At 36.4% G+C, this 22,103-nt stretch overlaps 1 protein-coding gene across 1 annotated transcript in view; it reads left to right on the top strand.

Moving 5' to 3' along the window:
- The first annotated feature begins 3,955 nt into the window (after window positions 1-3,955).
- The window catches only part of KCNIP1 (potassium voltage-gated channel interacting protein 1), a 344,909-nt gene continuing 326,761 nt past the window's right edge, over window positions 3,956-22,103 (top strand). The window contains exon 1 of the mRNA XM_070934030.1: window positions 3,956-4,023. Coding sequence (XP_070790131.1) covers window positions 3,963-4,023 — 61 coding nt within the window. The 5' untranslated portion in view covers window positions 3,956-3,962. The remainder of the gene's footprint in view (window positions 4,024-22,103) is intronic.

Below are 22,103 nucleotides of genomic sequence, written 5' to 3'. Positions count from 1 at the left end.
TAAATTGTTTCAACTCCTACCCTCAAAACTACGGTATAGAGCACTGCACACCAAGACAACTAGATAAAAGAACAGTTTTTTCCCAAACGCCATCCCTCTGCTAAAGAAATAATTCCCTCAACACTGTCAAACTATTCACATTAGGCTTCATTACTACTGCTATTGGTCTTCTCATTGTTCCTGTTGCCCATCTCCTCTCACTTGTGACTGCATGACTATAACTTGTTGCTTGTATTCTTGTGATTTATATTGATATTGTTTCCTAGTATGATTTGATTGCTTATTGTACCATATGACTGTCACTGGATGTTCTGCCTTGTGATTCTTGATGAGTGTATCTTGTCTTTTTATGTACACTGAGAGCATATGCACCAAAGACAATTCTGTTCTGTTCTGTTCTGTTCTGTTCTGTTCTGTTCTGTTCTGTTCTGTTCTACTCTACTCTACTCTACTCTACTCTACTCTACTCTACTCTACTCTACTCTACTCTATTCTCTGATTTTTCCCTTCTACTCTCTTTAGTGCTATGCTAACATTTCTTTTACCCTATTCCTTTTTAGTTATTTTGGGTAGCTTAACAGGGAACAATCTGTGTTTACTTATTTCTTTTCTTTTTTCTTAGAAGAAAAACTTGATGAAATTCTCTTTGGAGGGATATGGAATGGGTGCACATCATGCACTTTTATGAAGTAGCTAGGATTCTCTCTAGTAGTCTACAGCTCTGCATTTCTCAAGCTTCAATTAATTTGTTAGAAAAGATATGGAAAAGGAACTCCTTCAATGGGAGTTAAAGGAGCTTTATTGAATTAGAAACTACCTTGTCTCAAAGGAGGCTGGAATACAATCCTCCTGAGCATGTGGCAGAAAATTGGAAGCCCCCCCTTTTTTTTCTTTAGGAAAGGCAACTCATTAGAAATAGGAGAGAAAAATCCATTGCAGTTCAGCTGCTGGCGTTTTTGGAAACATTTACTTGGCTTTCAAGCCTCCTTTACTAATCACAGATTAAACTTTCATCCTATTTTAGATAGTGAAATCCATGTTGTCTGTACTATAATTAGCATTGCCAGTTGCTTCTGAAGTTTGAAAAAAAAGTAGATATTTGAGAGAAATATGTACTGTTCCATGTAGGTGAAACTATTCTAGCAATTTTAGAGAACATTAAGATTCTACAAGTGAATAATATTAAGGATAAATATTACTGTTATTTATTGGGCTTTGTTCACATGTATTTGTTACTACATTGCTTTTTGGTGAAACAGCTACAGGCATTTCAGAGAACAATAGAAGAGAATATATGTAGCTGATGGCTGAATTATGGAGTCCTTTGTGCTCTCTGAGCTTGGTTTGCTTGTAGATGTTTTATTACATGATTAGGTCACATCATCATTGCTAGTTAGTGTTGGGTTTGCTCCCTGTAGCTTGCCCTGCTAGCGTTGGTGGGAATGTGATTTTCTCCTTGGTAGTGCTTTTATTAAGTTATTGTTTTCTGATTGTTTGTCTGGTGTTAATCTCTGTTTATCTGTCAGAGAATATTCCCTCGTCTGTAGTTGAAATAAATCTTAGTTTGGTTTCTGTCATCATGCCATGCAGAGGTTAGACGTTTTATCCTTAATGTTTCTATAACACTCTAATATCATGAGAAATCATGCCTTGACCATCTACTTTTATATAAATCTTTCCCAAATTAGGTTTCCTCCAAATGGACAGATTTTCAACCCCTAGAATTCTAAACAAGAATCCGAATTTACAGAATATGATCCTCACCAGTGGTTTGCCCAGCCTAACATTTGGCATCTAGAGAAATACCACATTAGATTCTGGAGCCCAAATTTATAGCTTGCATGCACACAATATTGTAGTATTGATTACTAGTAGATTGGTTAACTTTTTACTTTTTTACACTTTTTACACTTCTTTTGGTTCATGGTTCAGGGGTGTCAAACTCACATCGTCATGTGACATTTCAGGATTTTTTCCTCCTTTGCTAAACTGGACGTGGGCGTGGCCAGCACGTATCCTGCCCATGGGCCATGAGTTTCACAGCCCTAATGTAGTTGAATAAAATCAACATTTATGGGCCATCACGTCCCCCACAATTTAATCATGGATTTCACTCACACCTTATGGATTTGTGCATTTTTCAAATGGATTTCCATTTGCTCTGCCTTCAAATGTTTTGTATACTATTGTGCTTCTTCAATTCTATTGAATTTTAGGTATATTAATATATGATAATTTAAGCATATTTCATTATTTTAGACACATTATGTAAACCTAAAATAAAGAGCACTAGGAAATCCTAAAACGATGTAAAACCCAAATATAATTTGAGGGTGGGTGGACACATCTTAGTCATAAATTCTGTGTTTAAGCATTAATTTGGCCTATCTTTTGGTAGTAGGAAGAGTCACCCTGGAAGGGTGGAATATTAACTATGCTGAATTCTTTTTTTTAATAATAATTATAACCATTTTGGGCCATAAGGGGAGAAAAACCCATAACAGTACCATTATTAGAGCCAATCAAGATGACATAAAACAGTGGGCCAGTTTTTGAATTTCCCACACCTCATTATCGAGCCAAGTGTTATAGAAAGCAGCAGATGCAGAAGAACGAGAAATTAAGCCAGGTGCTTCAGCCAAAATCCTTTTTATTCCTTGTTGTGAACTCTTTAGCTCTTTCTCTTCTTGGGCATCAGAGTTCAAATTTAGAATCTGCTTTCTTAAATACTGGTAATTCAGAGAATCTTTGTACCCAAGCATGGGTCTTTTCCTCAAGATAAAATGCAATAATTATGTGCAGTTCAAATCAAAGGGTGAGCGATTATTCTAACTTCACTACTTGGACCCTGAATTTTCCCTGCCATGTCTCCATTTTTTATTCTTATTTTCAGATGATCAACATATGCAATGTTAGGCAGCAGTTGACTCTGCCAGTGTAATCTACTTTCCTTTAAATTCATGGACATAATCCAGATGAAGAATGATGGTGAATGACTGACAGGAAAGATGGAGGTTGCATTTCAGATGTGAATAATGAAAAGAATGGATATCAAAATAAGGATAATCTTTCATGGAATTTATCCATTTTATACTACTGAATTTCCATTCTGTATCATTTGCATTCACTTTTGCACACCTTGAATTAACTGCCAAATGCACTTGCATTTGTACTGGAGATATCTCCGGTACACAAAAGGAGCAAATTGGATGGACTACAGCCATGATAAGGTTTATTAATTTTTGTATTCTGATTGAAATAAGTTGTCGCCTTATGTCCTGGCCTTAGAAGATTTTAAGACAGTATTATTTCTTGCTCACACTCCACCCCTGCCCTGTATGAGACTGTTTAATTACCAGGAAGGAGCTTTATGCAAAACCACAACTTTGACATCTGCTTCTCTCTTATTTTTTCATTCAGTTAAGTTGTCGTTCATTCATTCACTCACTGATTATTGCTCCCCAGCCCGTTTCCTCAGGCATCCCCTGGAGACCTTCGCCTCGCCATCCCAAGAGGTAGCTTAATCTAGAATGCAAAAAGGATTTATCGGTGCTTTCTCTATAGATCTACAAGCTTCTTGTTGCAGCCATAAAGGAACGAGAGGAAGAATTAGCCTGTGTGTTTGTGTGGCTCTGCTCCAGTAAATATTTTGATGCATCTGCTGCCAGCACTGGTCTGAGGGAATCTACCTAGCATTTAAATTTTGATGGCGAGCTGTTTTGAATAATAAGAGTGCAGCCGGCTGTGAGTCAGTGCATGTGTGTTGACTGAAGGGGGGAAAAAAATCTAAAAGCTTAATGCCTACTGAACGCTGAGCTGCAGTGCTTTGCTTTTGCCACCACCACCACTCCTTCTCCTCCTCCTCCTCTTTCTAGTAGATATTCCAAACTGATTTTTTTTTGTCTTGCTCACTGAAGGGGAGGAACAAAAAAATATAGCCCCTCACCCAAGTAGCAGTTGCAATGGGTGCTGTAATGGGCACGTTCTCTTCTCTGCAAACCAAACAAAGAAGACCCTCGAGAGGTAAGGACCCTTCCCCCTCCTCCTTTCCCCCAGGTGTTATTAGTGAGGATTCAATGTTACCCCTTTTCCTTTAGAAACCGAGGGGATTAAAAAAAAAAAAAGAAAGACCGAAGCATGTGCCACTTGCAACTAACACAGCGAACGCCGATCGTTTGGAGGAAATTTGCAGCAAACGATGAAAGCTAGCATGCGTCTCTCTCTCTCTCTCTCTTTCTGTGTATGCCTGTTTCTGTGTTAAGAGCTGCAGAAGGAAGAAAGGGGGTAGTTTCTTTGGGGTCATCGTTGTGGTTGTTCGGAAGAGGGAAGGTGTGCCTAAAAGGTTGTAAAGCCAGCATACAAACATGTGTAAGGCGGAGAACTAGAGAGGTAGCCAGCTGGGCAGAGCAGTTGCAGAAGAAACCTGTTTACTCTGGGTCCCATGCTGTGTGTGGTTCCTGAGGGGTAGTATCAACATAGGAAAAGAAAAAGAAAAAAAATCAGCATTTACCAGCTGCCTTTGAGGATCACTTAAAAAAAAAAAGGAATAAGACATTACTTCTGAAAAAGATGTGTAAGAAATGCTGCCGGTGGATGTCAAATGTTTGCCTTTTTTGGAGAGGGAGGGAGAGAAGGAGTGATAGATTTGCGGAGCAGCGGAAGTGAGAGAGCAGTCAGGCAAGCAAGATTTTAAGCTTTATCTCTCACACCCCAATCCTTTTTCAAATCCTGAAATTGGCGAGATTTGTATATAGCATGCTAATATTCTGTGTTAACTGTGCACTGTTTAGGATAGGGTGGCTTTTTTTTTTTTAGTCCTGTTTCCTTACTGGTAGTAACCCCAGAGTTACTGGGGTTTCTTACTGGTAAGTAAGGAAACTTACTGTTTCCTTACTGGTATTAACCCCAGAGTTGAAGAGAATTGGGGAATCCAAAGTTGGGAGGCTCACTAAGGAGTAAGATGAAAGAAAACAAGTTGGACAAGATAATTTTGTTTTGTTTTCTAAATCAAATTTATGTACTCAGTTCTCTCACACTGGCTCTAGAAACAGCATAAAAATGCAAATGCTCCATGGACAGGACCATAGAGTTGTGGGTAGCTTTTTAAAAGTAAGGTTTCTTTTTATGGGAGAAGATCAGTTCCATAATGGCAGCGATGGGAGAACCAGTTTGTAGATCCACACTCATTGTGGAGTGATGGAATAAAGTGTGATGGAAGTATGATGACTAAAAAGGTCAACTTTTCCCCAGTCAGAAATCCTTTTATAGATTTTGGCAGCCATCCTTCCCACAATTTCCTATATCCCACTGAAATCACCAGGATTTAAGTGGCTTATAGGTATCCATGGTTGCTGTCCATATTTTTTTTTCATAGATACTAGTGTGAAGGCAATTGCTAAGAAATACTTAAGAGTATCTCAATCCACATGTTAAACCTGTTGAGGTGATAGAAGTACTTTAGAATTTAGCTGAGCTTTACTGAAATAAATTCACTTGGTATATACATATTTTGCATAAATTTACTAATCTTTGATACTAAAGACCCAAGTTAAAAATAAGAAGTGCTGTTTATTTTTCTGCATGCAGGCTACCATTCTGATTTAACCTGAAATAGTGGAGAATTTATTCAGAGTCACTTTGAGTTTGCAGTTTCCTGCTTCCACCATTTTACAACAGGTGGTCCTATGGGGAAGAAGGGAACAGCTTGAAATGGCTGGTGACTAGATTACTTTATTAATATTTATTCATTATAAATATTTGACTTGGGGGTAGTGATTCTCTTTCAGCTACAAGTATCATCAATACTTTCCCTTAAAGTCTTTATTTAGCAGTGTTCTTGGAGATGCAGTTTTAAGGCTGAAAATAATGCTGGGCTTTCCTGAAGTCTGTGTAATTATTGTTTGTTGGTTTTTAAGTTCCTAAATAGATACTTTGCTCTGGTCTCCAAAAGGGGTAAGTCAGGATCTGTGGATTTTTATCCCCTTTCCTTAGATTTTTCTAAGGTGGCTAAGTTACCTTTCCTTGCTCCATGACTTTAAAGAAGTCAAAATGTTATGCAAGCAACTCAGGTCTGCCTCTTGTCCTTATCCAAATAGGAGCGGTGATGCTTGATTGGGAAATAAACTGCAATAGCCTAGCTATGTTCCCATGTGGCATGACCCCTCTTAACATAGGAATAGTCATGAAGTTCTACATGTCCTACATGAAGTTGTTGGTTACAGTAGAAGTAGGGGAAGGAGAGCCCTCGCCTGCTTTCAAACACTTTATGGCAAGACCTCCATGGAGATGATAAGGAGTCGCTCTTAGACTTCATGTAAGTGGAAGGACTGATGGAATGAAATGGGGGCTTTTCCTTCAGCAGTCAACAAAATTGAAGCCAATTGGCAGATTCTAGAAATCATCAAGGAGAACAGTTTGCATGAACTAAGCAAGGAAGTAGTATCACTCTCTACTTTCAGACTGCTGCTTCACACTGTGGAGAACAATTAATGATGATATGTTAAATCTTAGCTGCAGTTTCTCAGGAAGCCCGTGCTGAGAAAATATTTCATTTTGTTTCCTGCTGCAAAAATATAAAAACACCAGCGAGCTATGGCATTCCATAAATCCCATATACTCACTTGTCTATGGCAGTTATAATGTTCTGGAGGCCTTAGCGGCTGATTGACTGTAATGAATGTCAGGTTTCCCTTTTACATGAATAGTGAATGCTGGGAGAGGAAACTACAATCAAATCTATTCTTCTTAATCCCCTGCACAATCTACATGTGGTAGCAGATGCCATTACATTGTTGTGCAGAAAGAACTTTATATTAAAAAAGTCCCCAATCAACAACCCATTATAGATGATGACTAGCATGGCAATTTTGAAGATTTTAAGTGGGAACATCCCAAAATTGTTTTGTTGCAAAGGCAAGGCATTGTTCATGGTAAGAATTTACTCTTATCTCTTTAGTTTTCAGTGTACAAGAAAAACCACATAACTTCTTAAACTTTTCTTGTTTAAGCCTGCTACCTATACTAGAAGCTTTTGCTAAGGTTTGCTTTCAGAAGTTAGTGTGTGTAGGTGTGTGTAGGTACCCAGAAACAACTTATGGAAGCAAATACAAAACCCTCAAATTACGACCACAATTGAACCCAAAATTTTATGTTAAGTGACAAATTTGTAAAATGGAGTTTTGCTCCACTTTATGACTTTTCTTGCTCCATTTAAATGAGCCACTGCAGTTGTGAAATTAGTAACCCGGTTGTTAAGTGAATCTGGCTTCCCCATTGACTTTGCTTGTCAAAAGGTGGCAAAAATGTTCACATGACCATCCAAATGTAAATTACGTGATCATGGGGATGCTGCAATGGTCATAAGCATGAAAAAAAAAATTCAATGCCTTTTAAATGCCGTTGTAACTTTTAATGGTCAATAAACAAACTGTTGTAAGTAGAGAACTACCTGTATCTATCCAAACACCTACAGTCATATGCATGCATGTAGACATACTCACAGATATGCTATTTTTTAAGTGTTGGATAGTCAATGATAAATTGAACCCCACTGCTACATTTCTGAACAATTTCATTGGTCCAAAGCACACAGACACAATTGTTTATGCATTATTTCCAATTTTTCCTGTAATTTATCAGAACATTGTAAATTCTATACTTAGTTTTGATAAGAGGTTATGAGTTGAAAGGTTGGATCAGATGAAGGAATAAAATTATCTACCTCTAAATATTATCTGCTGTATAAGGTAACAGCATGTAGCTATTCTATCCTTGTACATATCAACTTATTTACATTATAGTCAATAGTTTAGGGTATATAAATGTGACTACAGACATGACAATTCAAATGTGAAATACAGATGTATAAATTATCTTTCACCCAAGGTGAAAATGCAGTTCAGAAATCTCAGGAAATATGGATTTAATAGCTGGAAGATATTAAAACCATTTTCTCCAATTTAGAAAGTTGATCTTACTCTTATTATTTGACAATCATTATATATATATTTTTTGAGAATTCTGTTTTGCAGTTAAAATAACAAGGAGAATGTGGGTACTTTAAAGCCTAGGGAAACCTATGTTTTCTAGTACACCTGAAAGCACTTTGGGCCCTTGTAGAAATTTACTACTTAATGGCTTTGGTTAAACATAAAACTGCCCTTCCCAAAAGATAACTCTTGAGATTTTCTTTCCCCAAATCCTCTCTAGTTTGCATAGTTCTCCTAATCTTTATTTGCTGGTTGAAATCACTTGGCTGCAACCACTTAGCATTTCTATCTTAGAAGAATTTATATAGAATCCAAAGGTGCTTGGGAAATAAAGATGATGCTGTAACTGGTTCTTTGCTTTATATTATATCAGTTTTACATGTATTTAATTAATATTAAAAATAGAAGTTAGTATACACTTATACTGAACCAAAGCCAATACATTGTTAACGCTGTATGTGCACCAACCTAAAAATGGAGACAGGTCTAGGCCAGTCTAAATAATGCCACATCTGAAGTCACCTCTGTGAAAATGTTCCACAAATTATCAGAACTCAGAAAAGGGACATTTATAATGAGAAAGATTTTATAATGACTTAATGTACTTTGGCTTCTTTTCAAGCCAAATCCTAGCCCAGTTGTCTAATGGAAGCCAAAATACATATTTAAGCAGAAAGGGCCAATGTCTCTCTATGTTTTGGTGGATATACACATTTTATTGTATATGTGAGATTTAAAGGCACCCAATTTTCATTTCTTGGCAGGATTCACATATTGTGTAAAATTATTAAATTGTTGGTTTCCAGCTTAATGTGACATAGGAATTTATCCATTATAGTTTACCAATAACATTATGTATGAACTATGTCATTATGGCTTATTCAATAAACAAGTGTTTAAAGTATCTCTGTTTATTGTTATATGTAACTGAAGCTTCGGTACCTGATAACAACAGCAGTATCACATTGTTATACACTTTAGAGAGACGTTATTTGATATTTATGTATTATGTGTGCACATTCATATAGTAATCTGAACTCTTTAAAATCAATCCCTACTGATGAGAACTCCTCCATAACAGTAAAGTCCTTCATTTCATTCTTATGAAAACAATAAGTATGAATGATACATATGAGTAATAAATTTATTTTTCATACTTATTGTTCTGTTGAGTGGCTCTCTTCAATCAAAAATTTTCTGTCATCTGGATAAAATTATGCAGAAATCATTGAACTATAAAACTAAATCTTGGGTATTGTATACTTGTCGGTAGGTGGGCTGATTTTAAATGATGCTCAGTTTAAATTAATTCATGGTTCTGCATAACAAGAAATGTTGTCAGATTGCACTTGTCACCATTGCTGTTACAGTGTCAGACTTGTAAAATCGTGCAATATTTGCAATTAGAATTTGTAAATCAAATAATACTTGACTTTTATATGATAAACAAGGGAAACAAAAAGGAGTATACTGGCAAGCAGTTGGTGAGTTTGAAGAAATGGGATGTTTGTAAAATTTTGACTGATGGAGATGAATGGAACCAGTCATTGTGATTATCAGTCTCACCCATTACTTAGGAAGAAGTTAGACATAATATTGCTTTTAACTGATATTTAGAAAGTTCAATAAAATTATTCTTTTTGTTCCCCCATATCCTGTGTCAAAATAAATTACAACCATGCAGTTATGATTTCATTTCTTATCACTCATTAAGGATCAACACAAACACATACTTTGTCTGGCTGACAAACACAGGGCATTTTCATGAACAATGCACTATGGGATCCAGGAGATGTCTTTTATTTTATTTATTTGATTTATATAGTCACCCATCTCACTTATGCGACTGTAGGCGGCTTACCATAAAATAGATAAAACAGACAAACTACATAATATAAAAAAAGATAAATACATAGCAGTCAAGCATTACAAAATGACTATTTCACAAAGTCAAGAAATCGGCTTACTATACAACCAGGGCCAGACATAAAATTAATTTCAGGGCCTTGCAAAAGGTCAGCACAGTCAGGGCTAATCTCAGGAGGAATTATTTTGGGAATTTGTTGTGATATGAATTTAATAAATTATTATTTTCCAAGAAACATGTGCTCTCCTCCTGGCCCCTGCCAGCTGACACTCCTTAGCCAAAGTGGGTGGGACTGGTAGAAGAACTGGGGATATATATTTACATGTTTTCTTTAGTTCTTTGGTTCCTCTTGTTCCTGATAGATGCAGCCAACTTCCCACAGAGGGGGAAGTCTTAGAAATAATCTGCTGTTTTCTTTCATTGCCTTTCTCCAATATTATATTGCAGCTGTTTTTCACATCATGATTGAGAACAACAAATAAGCATTATGTGCTCTCAACACTTCCAATGCACAAGCGCCTGAATTCAGAGAAAGTGAGATAGAAATGCTTATAGACCTGAATATCCAGTGAACCCCTCTATCTGAGCAATAATTCATATTTTTCCCATAAGCAAGAGGGGAACTGTAATACCAGTTGCACACTCTTATAACAGCAGTGTTTCTGGTACAGCAGTCTACTATTGCTGTTATATCAATTCCTTTTGATATTTCTTGGAAGCATTTCCTAATTGTTACTAAATAGCGCTTTAAGGACCTAATTTTGATCTTATTGTTCTTTATTCAAGTTTTTCTAATTAGCATTCACAAAATCAGATCTTTGTGATTTCCATAAAATATTTTAGACTGAAGAATACATACATATCCAAACTGAATGAATAAGAGGAGTTGAAAGAATCAAATGCATGGACTCTAATAAATTTGGAAGTGATTTTTTGTTCAAAGATGTCAAGCGTTACTTCTGACAATCACAGCTTTTTCAAAATGTGTGCAATACACAAGCATCCCAAAATCAGGAACTGAATCCTTCAAAGGGTGTCAAACTATCTAGATTAGCATAATTTCTTTATCCAATTATTATAGCCTAATCTGTGTTAAGCATCAACTTTTCAGCCTTATCCATCTTGAAGCATGCAGGTGTCCAATAGAGTCATCTAGCCAGAGACAGTTCACTTGGCAAAAAAAAAAAAAAAAAAGGAAAATCAGTGTGTAAAGTGTTCCTTATAGTTACAAAGTTGGAAAGGCACATTGTAATTTATTGCTTCATATCAGCTATCAAAGATTAAATCTTGTTGCAAAATGTTCAATTTAATAGGTGTCAAGTTATCAAATACTGAAATAAAGTGTTATGAGGCATCAAGTAGAGATAACAAACCAACATTTTGCAACTATTTAACCACTTCAAATTTCTGGCAAGTTTAATATCAATTTCAAAATTCATAATAATTGTTATTTTTAACATTAATTTCACTACTCTGGAAATGGAGTAGTCCATTTAAAAATGGAGCAGTTGCAGCCTTCAAGTCTAATCTTTGTGGCAGAGAAGATAGCATGCATTACAAGAAGCTGTTTCTCCAATATTAGCGTCTGTTCTCAAATCAATGATCTGGGGACTGGGAAGCAGAGTTCTAGAAACTTTATCATGTACATCAATTCTGTGAGACCATCCAGTTGACATATTTAGCAAATATAATAAAATTTGCTCAGAGCAGCAGATAAAATGAATAACAGAGAATAATACTTAAGTGTGGAATAGATCTTACTTCTTGCATTTTTTATAAAATTTTATTTTTCTGGTAGAGGCAACTTTTAGCCATAGCTTTGTTAAAGTTGATAGGGTCTTCCAGAAATAAATTATTTTGGCCTCAGTCTAATCTGGAGATGGGCAAGTAGTCATTGCAGTTCCTAGTTTATTTAATAGGAAAACTATTGAGTACAAAAAGAAAGCCAGGCACTAGATAGTACAAAATAAACCCATAACCCTATATAGGGAAAGAAGGCAGCTTTAAGTCAAAAGGGTATAGAAATATCCTTTTATAGTTAGCATTCTGTTAAATCCAGAGGGAAAGAATGAGACCATCCAAGGAACAGATCTTTGACTGCAATTCCCTTTTTAAGTAGGCTTTCTGTTTGTTTAGAAGCACAATTTGTACTTGTGGGTGGGAATTCTTCTACCCACGGATTAAAAATGTATGAAAAGCAATTACTGGTGGAGTGTTCTAAAAAGGAAGAACTGGGGCAAGAAAGAGAGCACTAAGGAACAAAACCATAGAAGAGAAAGAAAAAGAGTTCCAGAAATGAGATTTGTAGTACTACTAGAAGTGGATTACAAAAATGTACTCTGGATAATAGCAGTAGGAGACAGAAATATAAACTCCCATCTAGTTGTCTAGACTTTAACAGGCCTGGTCTGGTAGCTTGAAAGAGATGAAATTCAATTTTGAAACTACCCTTGTTTTTCTTATAGAGTTTAGATAATAAGAGTAGTGTTTGTAGCTCAGTCTTGGTGTCAAATTTAATTCAAAATCATGTTCTCAATATGAAGTGAAGTTGTAATAAAGAGACTGCTAATATATGTCCCTACACAACTTGGATTAGGGAGAAGAAAATGGAGGTTTTCTGATATGATTTCCACAAAACTAGATTCTTAAAAAGTCAGTGTAGAGAGCTGGCATAAATGCCATATGCAGCAATTCATTTCCCCTCCCCTTTTTAAATTCGTATATAACAAATTTCATATTTGTTTTATAATGTTAGTGTTTATAACTGATCGATAATTTATCTTCCAAAAATTTCTGATTGCCTTTTCAAATATTTATTGTTTGTATAAAATCTATAGTCACATCTATCACTGTGTATCCAAGTAATTGATATATAGGCAGATTTATTAATCAAGTGGATGTCTTTTTCATTTTAATAGTTTTTGATAATAGCATTCTTTTTTTTTATTCTTGTTGGCAACCCAGAATTCCATCTGTATATAGATGAGCAGCCATTTATATTTGTTTAATAATACAAATAAATTAATTCATCAATGATGACTTGCCTCAAGGAAAATGAGCCAAAGATAATTTTCTATATACACTCAAATTGCATATAACAGTAAAAAAAGCATGATGTATTGGCACCAAAATTCACATATAGGAATTCACATCTAACCACCTGTGGAAAATAATATATTTAGTCACAGAATATCCTGTCTATCCTTGGTATTGAAGTTGATGGAGTCCCTGAAATCTCACTGGACAGTTCTTAGATAGAGAAACCTTTCCAACTTGTATGGCCATGGCAAATCCGATGCTACCTCTACACTTAGAGGACCAGTAAGAGGATTCTAGCATTCAGATTCTAGGCTAGAATTGAATTCTAGCAATCCAATTTTAGGCCTCTAGAAATCCAGTATTCGGGACCTTGGACTGAGACTGAGGGGATAATAGAAAAGGTTGGATCTAAATTTCTGATTTTCCTTCTCCTGTAATCCTCTGCTGTCCATCATATCTCTTTTTGCTATCACAACTATGATCCCTCCCCCCATTTCTTTTCATCCCCCACGGGGCCTCTCCCATTCTCCCTGGTGGTACCTAGTGTCTCTCTGCTATCTTGCCAAAGTTACTTCAGCAGCATGGACTGCAGAGATTGACTGCAGAGATTGCCCATCTCATCTCTCCATCTCCTGGTCTCCCTTTCTCTGTACTCTTATCCTCCATGCCTCTCAGTCAAGAGAGGCATGCTTACCTAAGCTATCAGGTTCTTTCTTCCCACCAGCAAAAAGAATGTCCAGGCAGCTGTCCTCTTCCCAAGGCCTTCCCTACTGTTGCCAGTACAGTTGCTGCTCTGCTCTGAGAGCTGGTCCAGGCCTAACTGAGTTGCAGTAAATAAAGGTGAGATAATAGTAATAATCATCCAAATTGACTTGTAGAGATCTCTGAGGCCCAATGAAAAGAATGTCCAGATAGATTGGAGTCTTCATATTCAAGTCTAAAAGCAACAGAAGCAGTTGGTGATGGTGAAGTTAGAGTACCTTGACATTTGATGACCAATGATACTTAATTGCTCTCAAGCTGGGATACAGGAAATTGCTTTAGCCTTTCTTTTTAAACATTTAAAAATGCCTTTTTGAACAGTTGACAATAGAAACCTATTAAGAAAATTACATACAAATTATAAAAATTTCCACACTTTATCATTTAACAAAAAATGTTCAAATGTTTTCAGGCTGGTTCAGGCAATAACTTTGCTTTAACAATGATGCTGTTAACTGACTTATGAGGATCTAAAAGTTGTTGATTTCAGAAAGCTTGCAAAATATAAAATGGAGTATTCAAAACTGAACATATGGCCAAAAAAGCTAAATTCCAGAAATTCCAAGTATAGTACTTTCTTTAAGAGTCTGGTCCACTGATCTTTTTTTAAGTTCATTCCTGAATATTTTATAGTTCTTAATAGTAATTAAGGGATGTGGTGGCTCAGTGGCTAAGACATTGAGCTTGTCGATAGAAAGATTGACAGCTCAGTGGTTCGAATCCCTAGTGCCGTGTAACAGGGTGAGCTCCCATTACTTGTCCCAGCTTCTGCCAACCTAGCAGTTCAAAAGCATGTAAAAAATGCAAGTAGAAAAATAGGGACCATCTTCGGTGGGAAGGTAACAGCGTTCTGTGCGCCTTTGGAGTTTAGTCATGCCAGCCACATGACCACATCTTCGGACAGTGCTGGCTCTTCGGTTTTGAAACAGAGATGAGCACTGCCTCCTAGAGTCAGGAACAACTAGCACATGTGTGCGAGAGGAACCTTTACCTTTTACCTTAATAATAATTAACCCTATTAAGACTTGGGCTACAATATTCTATCAGTGTAGGTAACATTGGGATAATCCACGGTATTTCAAGGTTCTTTATTATTTTAATGATACCTCTGGTCCATATTATATAAAAACCTAGCTCTCTAGATAAGTGTCTAATGCTGGGAATGATGAAAGGAAAGAGAAAAAGGAGATAACTATCAGCAAGATTCAGTTATGGTGGAATAAGTGCACCACTCAAGACCTGAAAGATTAGGTTAGGGGCACCTTGTCCCTATTTTTCTGAAAAACTATCTATGTGGTCACAGTGAGTCAACACCAACTTGATGGCTCATAATCACCCCGGATGAAAAATTATATTTGACTAATTATAGAACAATATTGCAAGCTTATGTTGCCAAATGCCCATGTTCTAATAATAAAATGTTTATTTCCTTATTAACAGTATTTGTTATTGCAAACTTTCAAAATATATAAATAGTTAATTAAAAAAACACATTTGCATACCTCACCAAATATTCTGTACTGTTAAATGTTGAATGATGAATGACATATTGTAGATATTTCATTAAGATGGGGAGAAGCTTGGGAGAAGCAGCCATCATTTGGGAAATATAGTGTTCAAGATATCTATAAAATGAAGTGTTTTTATATTTTATATATATGGAAAGACTTGAGCAATAAAGAAGTGCAGAAATTATAGATGAAAAAATGGACTATTGATGACGTGATGGATTTAATTTAATTTAATTTAATTAATTAAATTTATATGCCGCCCCTCTCCGAAGACTCAGGGCAGCTGAGGTTCTACCCCACCTTGAATCAAACATGTTTGAATAAGTTAATTGACTGAAACAGATAATTGCATAAGAAGCCTCATGATGTATTTACTTCCTTAAACGAAACCTTACTTTTTTCAAGACCAAGTGTAGAAAAAGGTTAAAAGATGCTACGACAGTAAATATGATGAAACCCAAGCTTTGTTTTTCATCTCCTACCAGTTTAAAACAAAATTATTTAAGAGTTAATAGAAAATGGTACCTATGATTTTAATAAAATATATTGGATGATGTGACATTTAAAAAGTCGATCTTGGATATATTGGCTGGAATTGTAACAAGATAAAGACTTTTGGTGGGTGGTATGTATATAATTAGATTTCATTGGTATCCTGCAATGCTTTTAGATACTTTGGAAGTTCTTTTAAATAATGTATTTTGATTCAATTTTTTTAAAAAAATGCACAGACAAATATAGACTTTCAAAAATGGTGATTGCAAATCATGTGGAGTTTTATAGATCCTGCTGGTTTTTTAACTGTGTCTGTAATTGTACTAAAAAAAACCCCAGTTATCTTGCTATATTGCAATTTACAAAGCAGTCAGATGCTCTATAGAACCAGCCAAGTCTGTAGCCCAATTGTCAGTACTCTCAATCAGTAGAAACTTTCAGATATTTTTCAAAGTCAGTCGCACATATACAACATTTCTCAAGGACAATTTTGCTTCTGGAGCATTGCAGTTCAAATGGAATGAACTACATTTATCATAGTATCCGACTTGTTGGCAGAAGGAATTGCCCCACTAACCTTAGCAGTGCAAGAATGCCGTAGACCTGATTATTGCTGAACATGAGACTCTAGACTGAGATTAAAATTCAGGAGTTCATCTAGTTTCATGAGAAATCTACCAAGGCAGATTAAACCCCTATTCCCCAATCTATTTTCAAATGGCCAGAAGCACACCTGTATTTTCTGAGGGCTTTTTCAGCAAGAAGAATCTGTACCTTTTTGAAAGTAGCTTCTCACCCTTCAGTGTTCCCAAGACATCAGCAGCATTTGAGAAGAGAGCTAGTTTGTTTCCAACTCAGCTGTAGGGTATTGCAAGTGTGTAAAGTTGAGGGGCTTTGTTTCGTGGAGATACTATGATGATCTCAGTTGGAAAGAATTTTCTCGCTTCTGAACTTCAGATCTTGTAAAGGAAATTTTAGTCTAATGGCTTGGCAGGCCTTCCTCAGTATGTTAGACATAATGAGTAGCACAAAATCAACAGTTTTTAAAAGATTATGCTACTTAGATGCTCCTTCTCCTCTTCCTTCTCCTCCTTTTTTATTTTATATAGAATGTAGGTGAGCCTGTTTTATTACTATTGTATCTGCAACAGGTTGGGGGTAAGCCAATAATTTTTCATTCCTTGTCTCACCTTCCAAAACTGAGGACAATCAGGGGTTGCCTTCAAACTGCCTCTGGAGAAACAGTGCTGTATGAAAGTGCCCCGCTTTAAGCTTCAGATTTGTGTGTGTGTGCTCTTCTGGTGTTATTAATACCAAACATGGATTTAAAAATTGAATAACTTCTATACTTTTAGATGGAATAGAGTGATAAGACACTATTATTAACAGTACAGATAAATAAGTCAATAATGCACACCTTTACACAGCACAAGGTGGAATTCTGATTTCATGGAAAGCATAAACTATATTTTTCAGTTCCTTGGCAGCACTAAGAAAAACATTTCCCAAGATAAGCAGCTCCGGGAGGGCAAGTTGCCAGTTTCTGCAAAAATTGTAGCTGCTTCAGCTTTATGGAAGAGATCCATCTCTTTCCCCATGTTATAACAATTTCTACGCTAAGAGTTTCAAAGTCTTCAGCCACTTTGCAACCAACAGTTGAGTCTGGGACTAGTAAGACACTGATAGATTGTGGCTTTTAAAAATCAACTTAGAAGTTACTTTTCCATATCAGCACAGATTTGCAGTGTAGCACCACAGTCTTGCCTAGTAAAACTATCTTCTTCCTATAATGAACAAGCTTTTTATTTCTGGCCTGTTTATGGAAGGCTTCCTTCCTGCTTTGCTTTTCAATGCCACTGACACCAGCTATTGATTCTTAAATTTACAAAATTATCTGCTATAGTGCTAGATGGACTGAAGAGGTTGCATTTCCTGAAACACACTAAATCTCATTGGATGCAGATGACACTGACAGATATAATCATAATAAAACAGTAACCAATTAAAATATTGGTTAATAGCAGATGGAACAGATGAAAACTAAATAGCAGATTAAAACACTGCACTGAAGAAAAAGTTCAGGAAATAAAAGTGCTTGGTAATAAGTGTGAGGCAGAATTTTTGGTGGGTTATTTTAGAAAATGCCTACTCACAAGTAGGCCATAACTCCATTTCAAGACCTTCAGAATGGTTTTAGATTTCAGTTAGAAAAATAAAGGAAGTGGTTTTACTATTTTATTTTGAGATAACAAAAAATGAAAAGATTACACTGTCATACAATTTATGTCTCTTCATAAATTATTTGTGAACTGTGTGTGATCTTTAAAGATGTAGTTTTTACATGTGGCATCATAGAAAGAAAGGAACTGGCAACTTATTCAACATGCACTTTCACAGGAAATGTTTCGTTAGTTACTATCAAGCAGGCTTTAACCCTGTTTAGATAATCATTGATTTTCTTTGAATATATGTAAAATGTATATTTTGGTGGGCAGTACTATCAAACATTTTTGTATCCTTTCTAAGAAAGCAACTGTTCAGCTACATAATTAGTGAGGGAACATACAGTATGCTGAAAACAGGGCAGAATTTTTCCAACATTTCCATGAGTATCCTAGCAATCTTTTTTGACAATCTTTAATAGCAATAGCCCTTAGACTTATATAACCAACCCCCTCCCCCATAGCACTTTACAGCACTCTCTGAGTGGTTTACAATGTCAGCATATTGCCCCCAACAATCTGGATCCTGATTTTACTGACCTTGGAAGGATGGAAAGCTGAGTCAACCTTGAGCCAATCAGGATCGAACAGTATTGCAGAGTTTGCCTGCAATACTGCATTGTAAACACTGTGCCACTATGGCTCTTTAAACTTAATATGTTATCAAAAGTAGATGAGGAGAAGGTAGATGCTTCAGCATCCAAGTTAAAAGACGATGAACATGTCAGTTAGATCTCTGTGAATAAGTCTTTATTTAATTTTAATTAGAGGACCAAAAAAAAAAAAAAATTCAAGTTGAGCATCTAAGGCAAAAATTAAAAAAAAAAAAAAAGCCAGGTTTGTGAAAGCTGCTTTGAGATTTGATTCAGAAAAATATCTGTGTATCAGCTGTAACAGGGACTCATCAAAATATCTACTTTTTTTCTTTGGGCAAAATGGAATGAAAATAGCAGGGTGATAGGTATTTTAGAGTCCATTAACTCATCCAGGTTTCGGTGGATCTCTTCAAATGGTTCACTATAGTAATTTTTTTAAATGATTCTCCCAGTATGCTTTTAAAACATAGATAGCAGGGATGAGGGAAGAACACTACAGCAGCCTTCAAACTGTCCAACAAATTGTGCTGATTTGATGGACAAAATGTCCTGTTGCAACCTAAAAATAATAATAAAAAAAACCCTTCCAAGCCCTGTTTAGAAAGCAAGCATTTTTCCAGTTGCTTTTCTAAAGCGCCAGGCTTGGCATAATGTTGAAGAAAAAGACCATTAACTTGTTCCTTTCGGTGAGGGATTTTGCTGCCTATGATCAGTAGGTTTTCCAGCGTACTAAGAAAGTTGGCATAGCTGATTAGTAAACTCGAACACTTCTGGAAAAGACCACCTCATTGCTAGCTTTAGTTGAGTACCAAGCTAGGCAGGACAGATTGTCAATACATCTGGAGAGCATTTGGATTTACCAAATGCTCATTCATGGACCATTTGGATTTACCCTTGTTGTTTAGTGTAGCTTCGCTGTGCCAGATCACTAGGTTTTATGGGGTGCAAAGAGGATTGGCCAGGACCCTGTCATCACTGCCAGGACTAGGGCATGTTAGGTTTATGGGCAGTAATCTGTATTCATTAGTAGTCTTAGTCTCAGTCATTTTATTTCAATCATTGACCAGCAAATATTCATTAGCATGTATTTTAGAATCAGGGTAGCAAGTGAGATACAGTGACAAAGACTGGCATAGCAAAAGAAATGGCATTTATAGCGCTATCTCACCCAGTCTTAAAAGCAGTTAAACTTCTAGGCCAACATCTAAGTCTCCTTTCATTGTTGAAAAAGCTACACATATTCTAGTTATATAGAATTTAAAAGTAAGGTTTGAGCCAAGATGGTATACCAGTCAGGGGTGAAATCTACTTACCTTCCTTACTGGTTCGGAAGTACATGCATGCACCAACCCTCTGCACATGCACAAATCCTTCTGTGCATGCGCAGAGGGTAAAAAACAGGTTTAACCAGGAAGTAACAACAACCGGAGGGTGGGCGGAGCCTTACACTGCCATCGCTACCAGTTCTCCGAACCACCCACTGCCATCGCTACTGGTTCGGCTGAACCAGTCCGAACTGATAGCATTTCACCCCTCATACTAGTGTATTCTAGACTGATAAGTATGCTTACAGATTAATTACAAGCGAATACAGTTTGGTGTAGCGGTGAAGGTGCTGGCTTAGAAACCAAGAGACTGTGAGTTCTAGTCCTGCCTTAGGTATGAAAGCTGCTGGAGGACTTTGAGCCAGTTACTCTCTCTCAAACCGATTTACCTCACAGGGTTGTTGTGAGAAAAAAAAAGTACTTTTTAAACTGTGTCTTTAATTCACCACTTTGAATTACTTCATTATTTATAAAAATAAAAAGTCAGGATTAAAAAAAACCCTACCCCTTCCCCATTATGTGTATAAGAGTCAGTGTGGTGCAGTTTAAACTAGAAATGGGGAGATCCAGCTTCTAGTCTTGTCTTATCCCAAAACACTCACTGGGTGACTTTGGAATGACTTAGTCTTACTTATTTTACAAGGTTATTGTGGGAGGAAAATGACTCTTGAGCAAAAGCTTAGATATAAGGGATTAGCAAACACAGATCCTACTACACTACAATAGTTCGGTTCACAAGCTTGGCAGAATAACTTAAGCAGATGACAAGCAAAGTTATTACATATATAAAAATGAAGTTGAACATTATATAACATTATTATCAAGCAACTTTGCAAACAGCAAAGAAGCCACAGAATCTGCAAACGCTATAAAAAGTATTTGGAAGCACGTCTGAGTCAACAATCTGCTTCAGTCCCTGCTTTGAATCCCAAATCTGGTTCATTGGAGATAATTCCATAGAAATGCTGTTGAATCGAAGCATCTTGGATGTTTTGCAGTCTGACTGTGCCCTGGTCCAGATTTGAAGATGGAAAGTGATTTGGGGTGTGTCTAGATTTTCAGTCATCCAGGTCATGGTTGTCCTAAAAGTGCTTGTTTTTCAAAGGCAACTGACTGGAGTCAGAACTGAAGAAGTTTCTTGAATGAGAAGTTAAACGTCTTAAAGGAAAAACAAAGTATAGTTGTCCTTTGGAAAAAAGCACCTTTGGAATGATTTAGAGTATGTAAATGTGGCTAGATAAATTGTATTTTTTAGCAGATTGTATAGCTACTGTCACATGATCTTAAGGTAGGACTTATTTAAGGATATTGTTTCTATATTGTAGAAATAATTTAAAATTTTGTGAGCGACTGTGTGTTGGACTTTATTTTCTGTTTGCAAAAAATGAAAAAAATACTGGATTAATAGATTCAAGGAGATGCCAGGATGTACTAATTTGAACAGGCAACTGTGCCCTGGGTCACATTTTCTTCAATTCTGAATCACTGCATAGTCCTTTTGCAACTTTGCCCAGCCTTGCTATTAGTTTATTTACATTCTGTGGGTAAAATGGGCAGGTTCTCTATGCTTTTTAAAACGTTAATAATTCTACAGTTCGTTTCTTTCATGCTACTATTACTATTCTTCATTGCTTACAAAATAATGGAAGAATCAAGAGCCGAAAACAGTGGCCTTGCATTCTTTTGTACTGTAATTTATATACTGAAAGTTATGATATTACAGCCAAGAGTGAATATCTATGGAAGTGATGCCATCAAGCTGAATCCTCATGAGTACTTTTTTTAGCTTTTTCTTGCTTTCCCCCCTTTTTTGTATCTTTTTAAAAGCTTCTCAACCAGTGGTAGAATTCAATTTTTTTTACTACTGGTTCTGTGAGCGTGGCTTGGTGGGCATGGCAGGGGAAGGATACTGCAAAATCCCCATTCCCTCGCCACTCCTGGGGGAAGGATATTGCAAAATCTCCATTCCCACCCCACTCTGCAGCCAGCCACAGGTGGTATTTGTCGGTTGTCCGAACTACTCAAAATTTCCGCTACCAGTTCTCCAGAACTTGACAGAACCTTCTGAATAGCACCCCTTTTCTCAACTATAAATATGAAAAACAAACTCTGATTGTGTTTTAAAGCTCTGGAGCCATGCTGATGGGAACCAATCACTAGCTACCAAAAAAACAAAAACAAAAAATACAACCCAAGATATTTTGCAACAGCAGCATAGAGTAAGTTATTTTTAACTTACAAGCAGAAAAGGAAGGCATTCAAAAGGATGCTCCTTCACTGATCTTCAGGAGCGTGTCT

Source organism: Pituophis catenifer, unplaced genomic scaffold (assembly GCF_029215685.1).
Source record: "Pituophis catenifer annectens isolate HBS135680 unplaced genomic scaffold, rPitCat1.0.hap2 SCAF_2, whole genome shotgun sequence".
Classification (NCBI taxonomy): domain Eukaryota; kingdom Metazoa; phylum Chordata; class Lepidosauria; order Squamata; family Colubridae; genus Pituophis; species Pituophis catenifer.
This window is presented reverse-complemented; position numbering and strand designations above follow the sequence as displayed.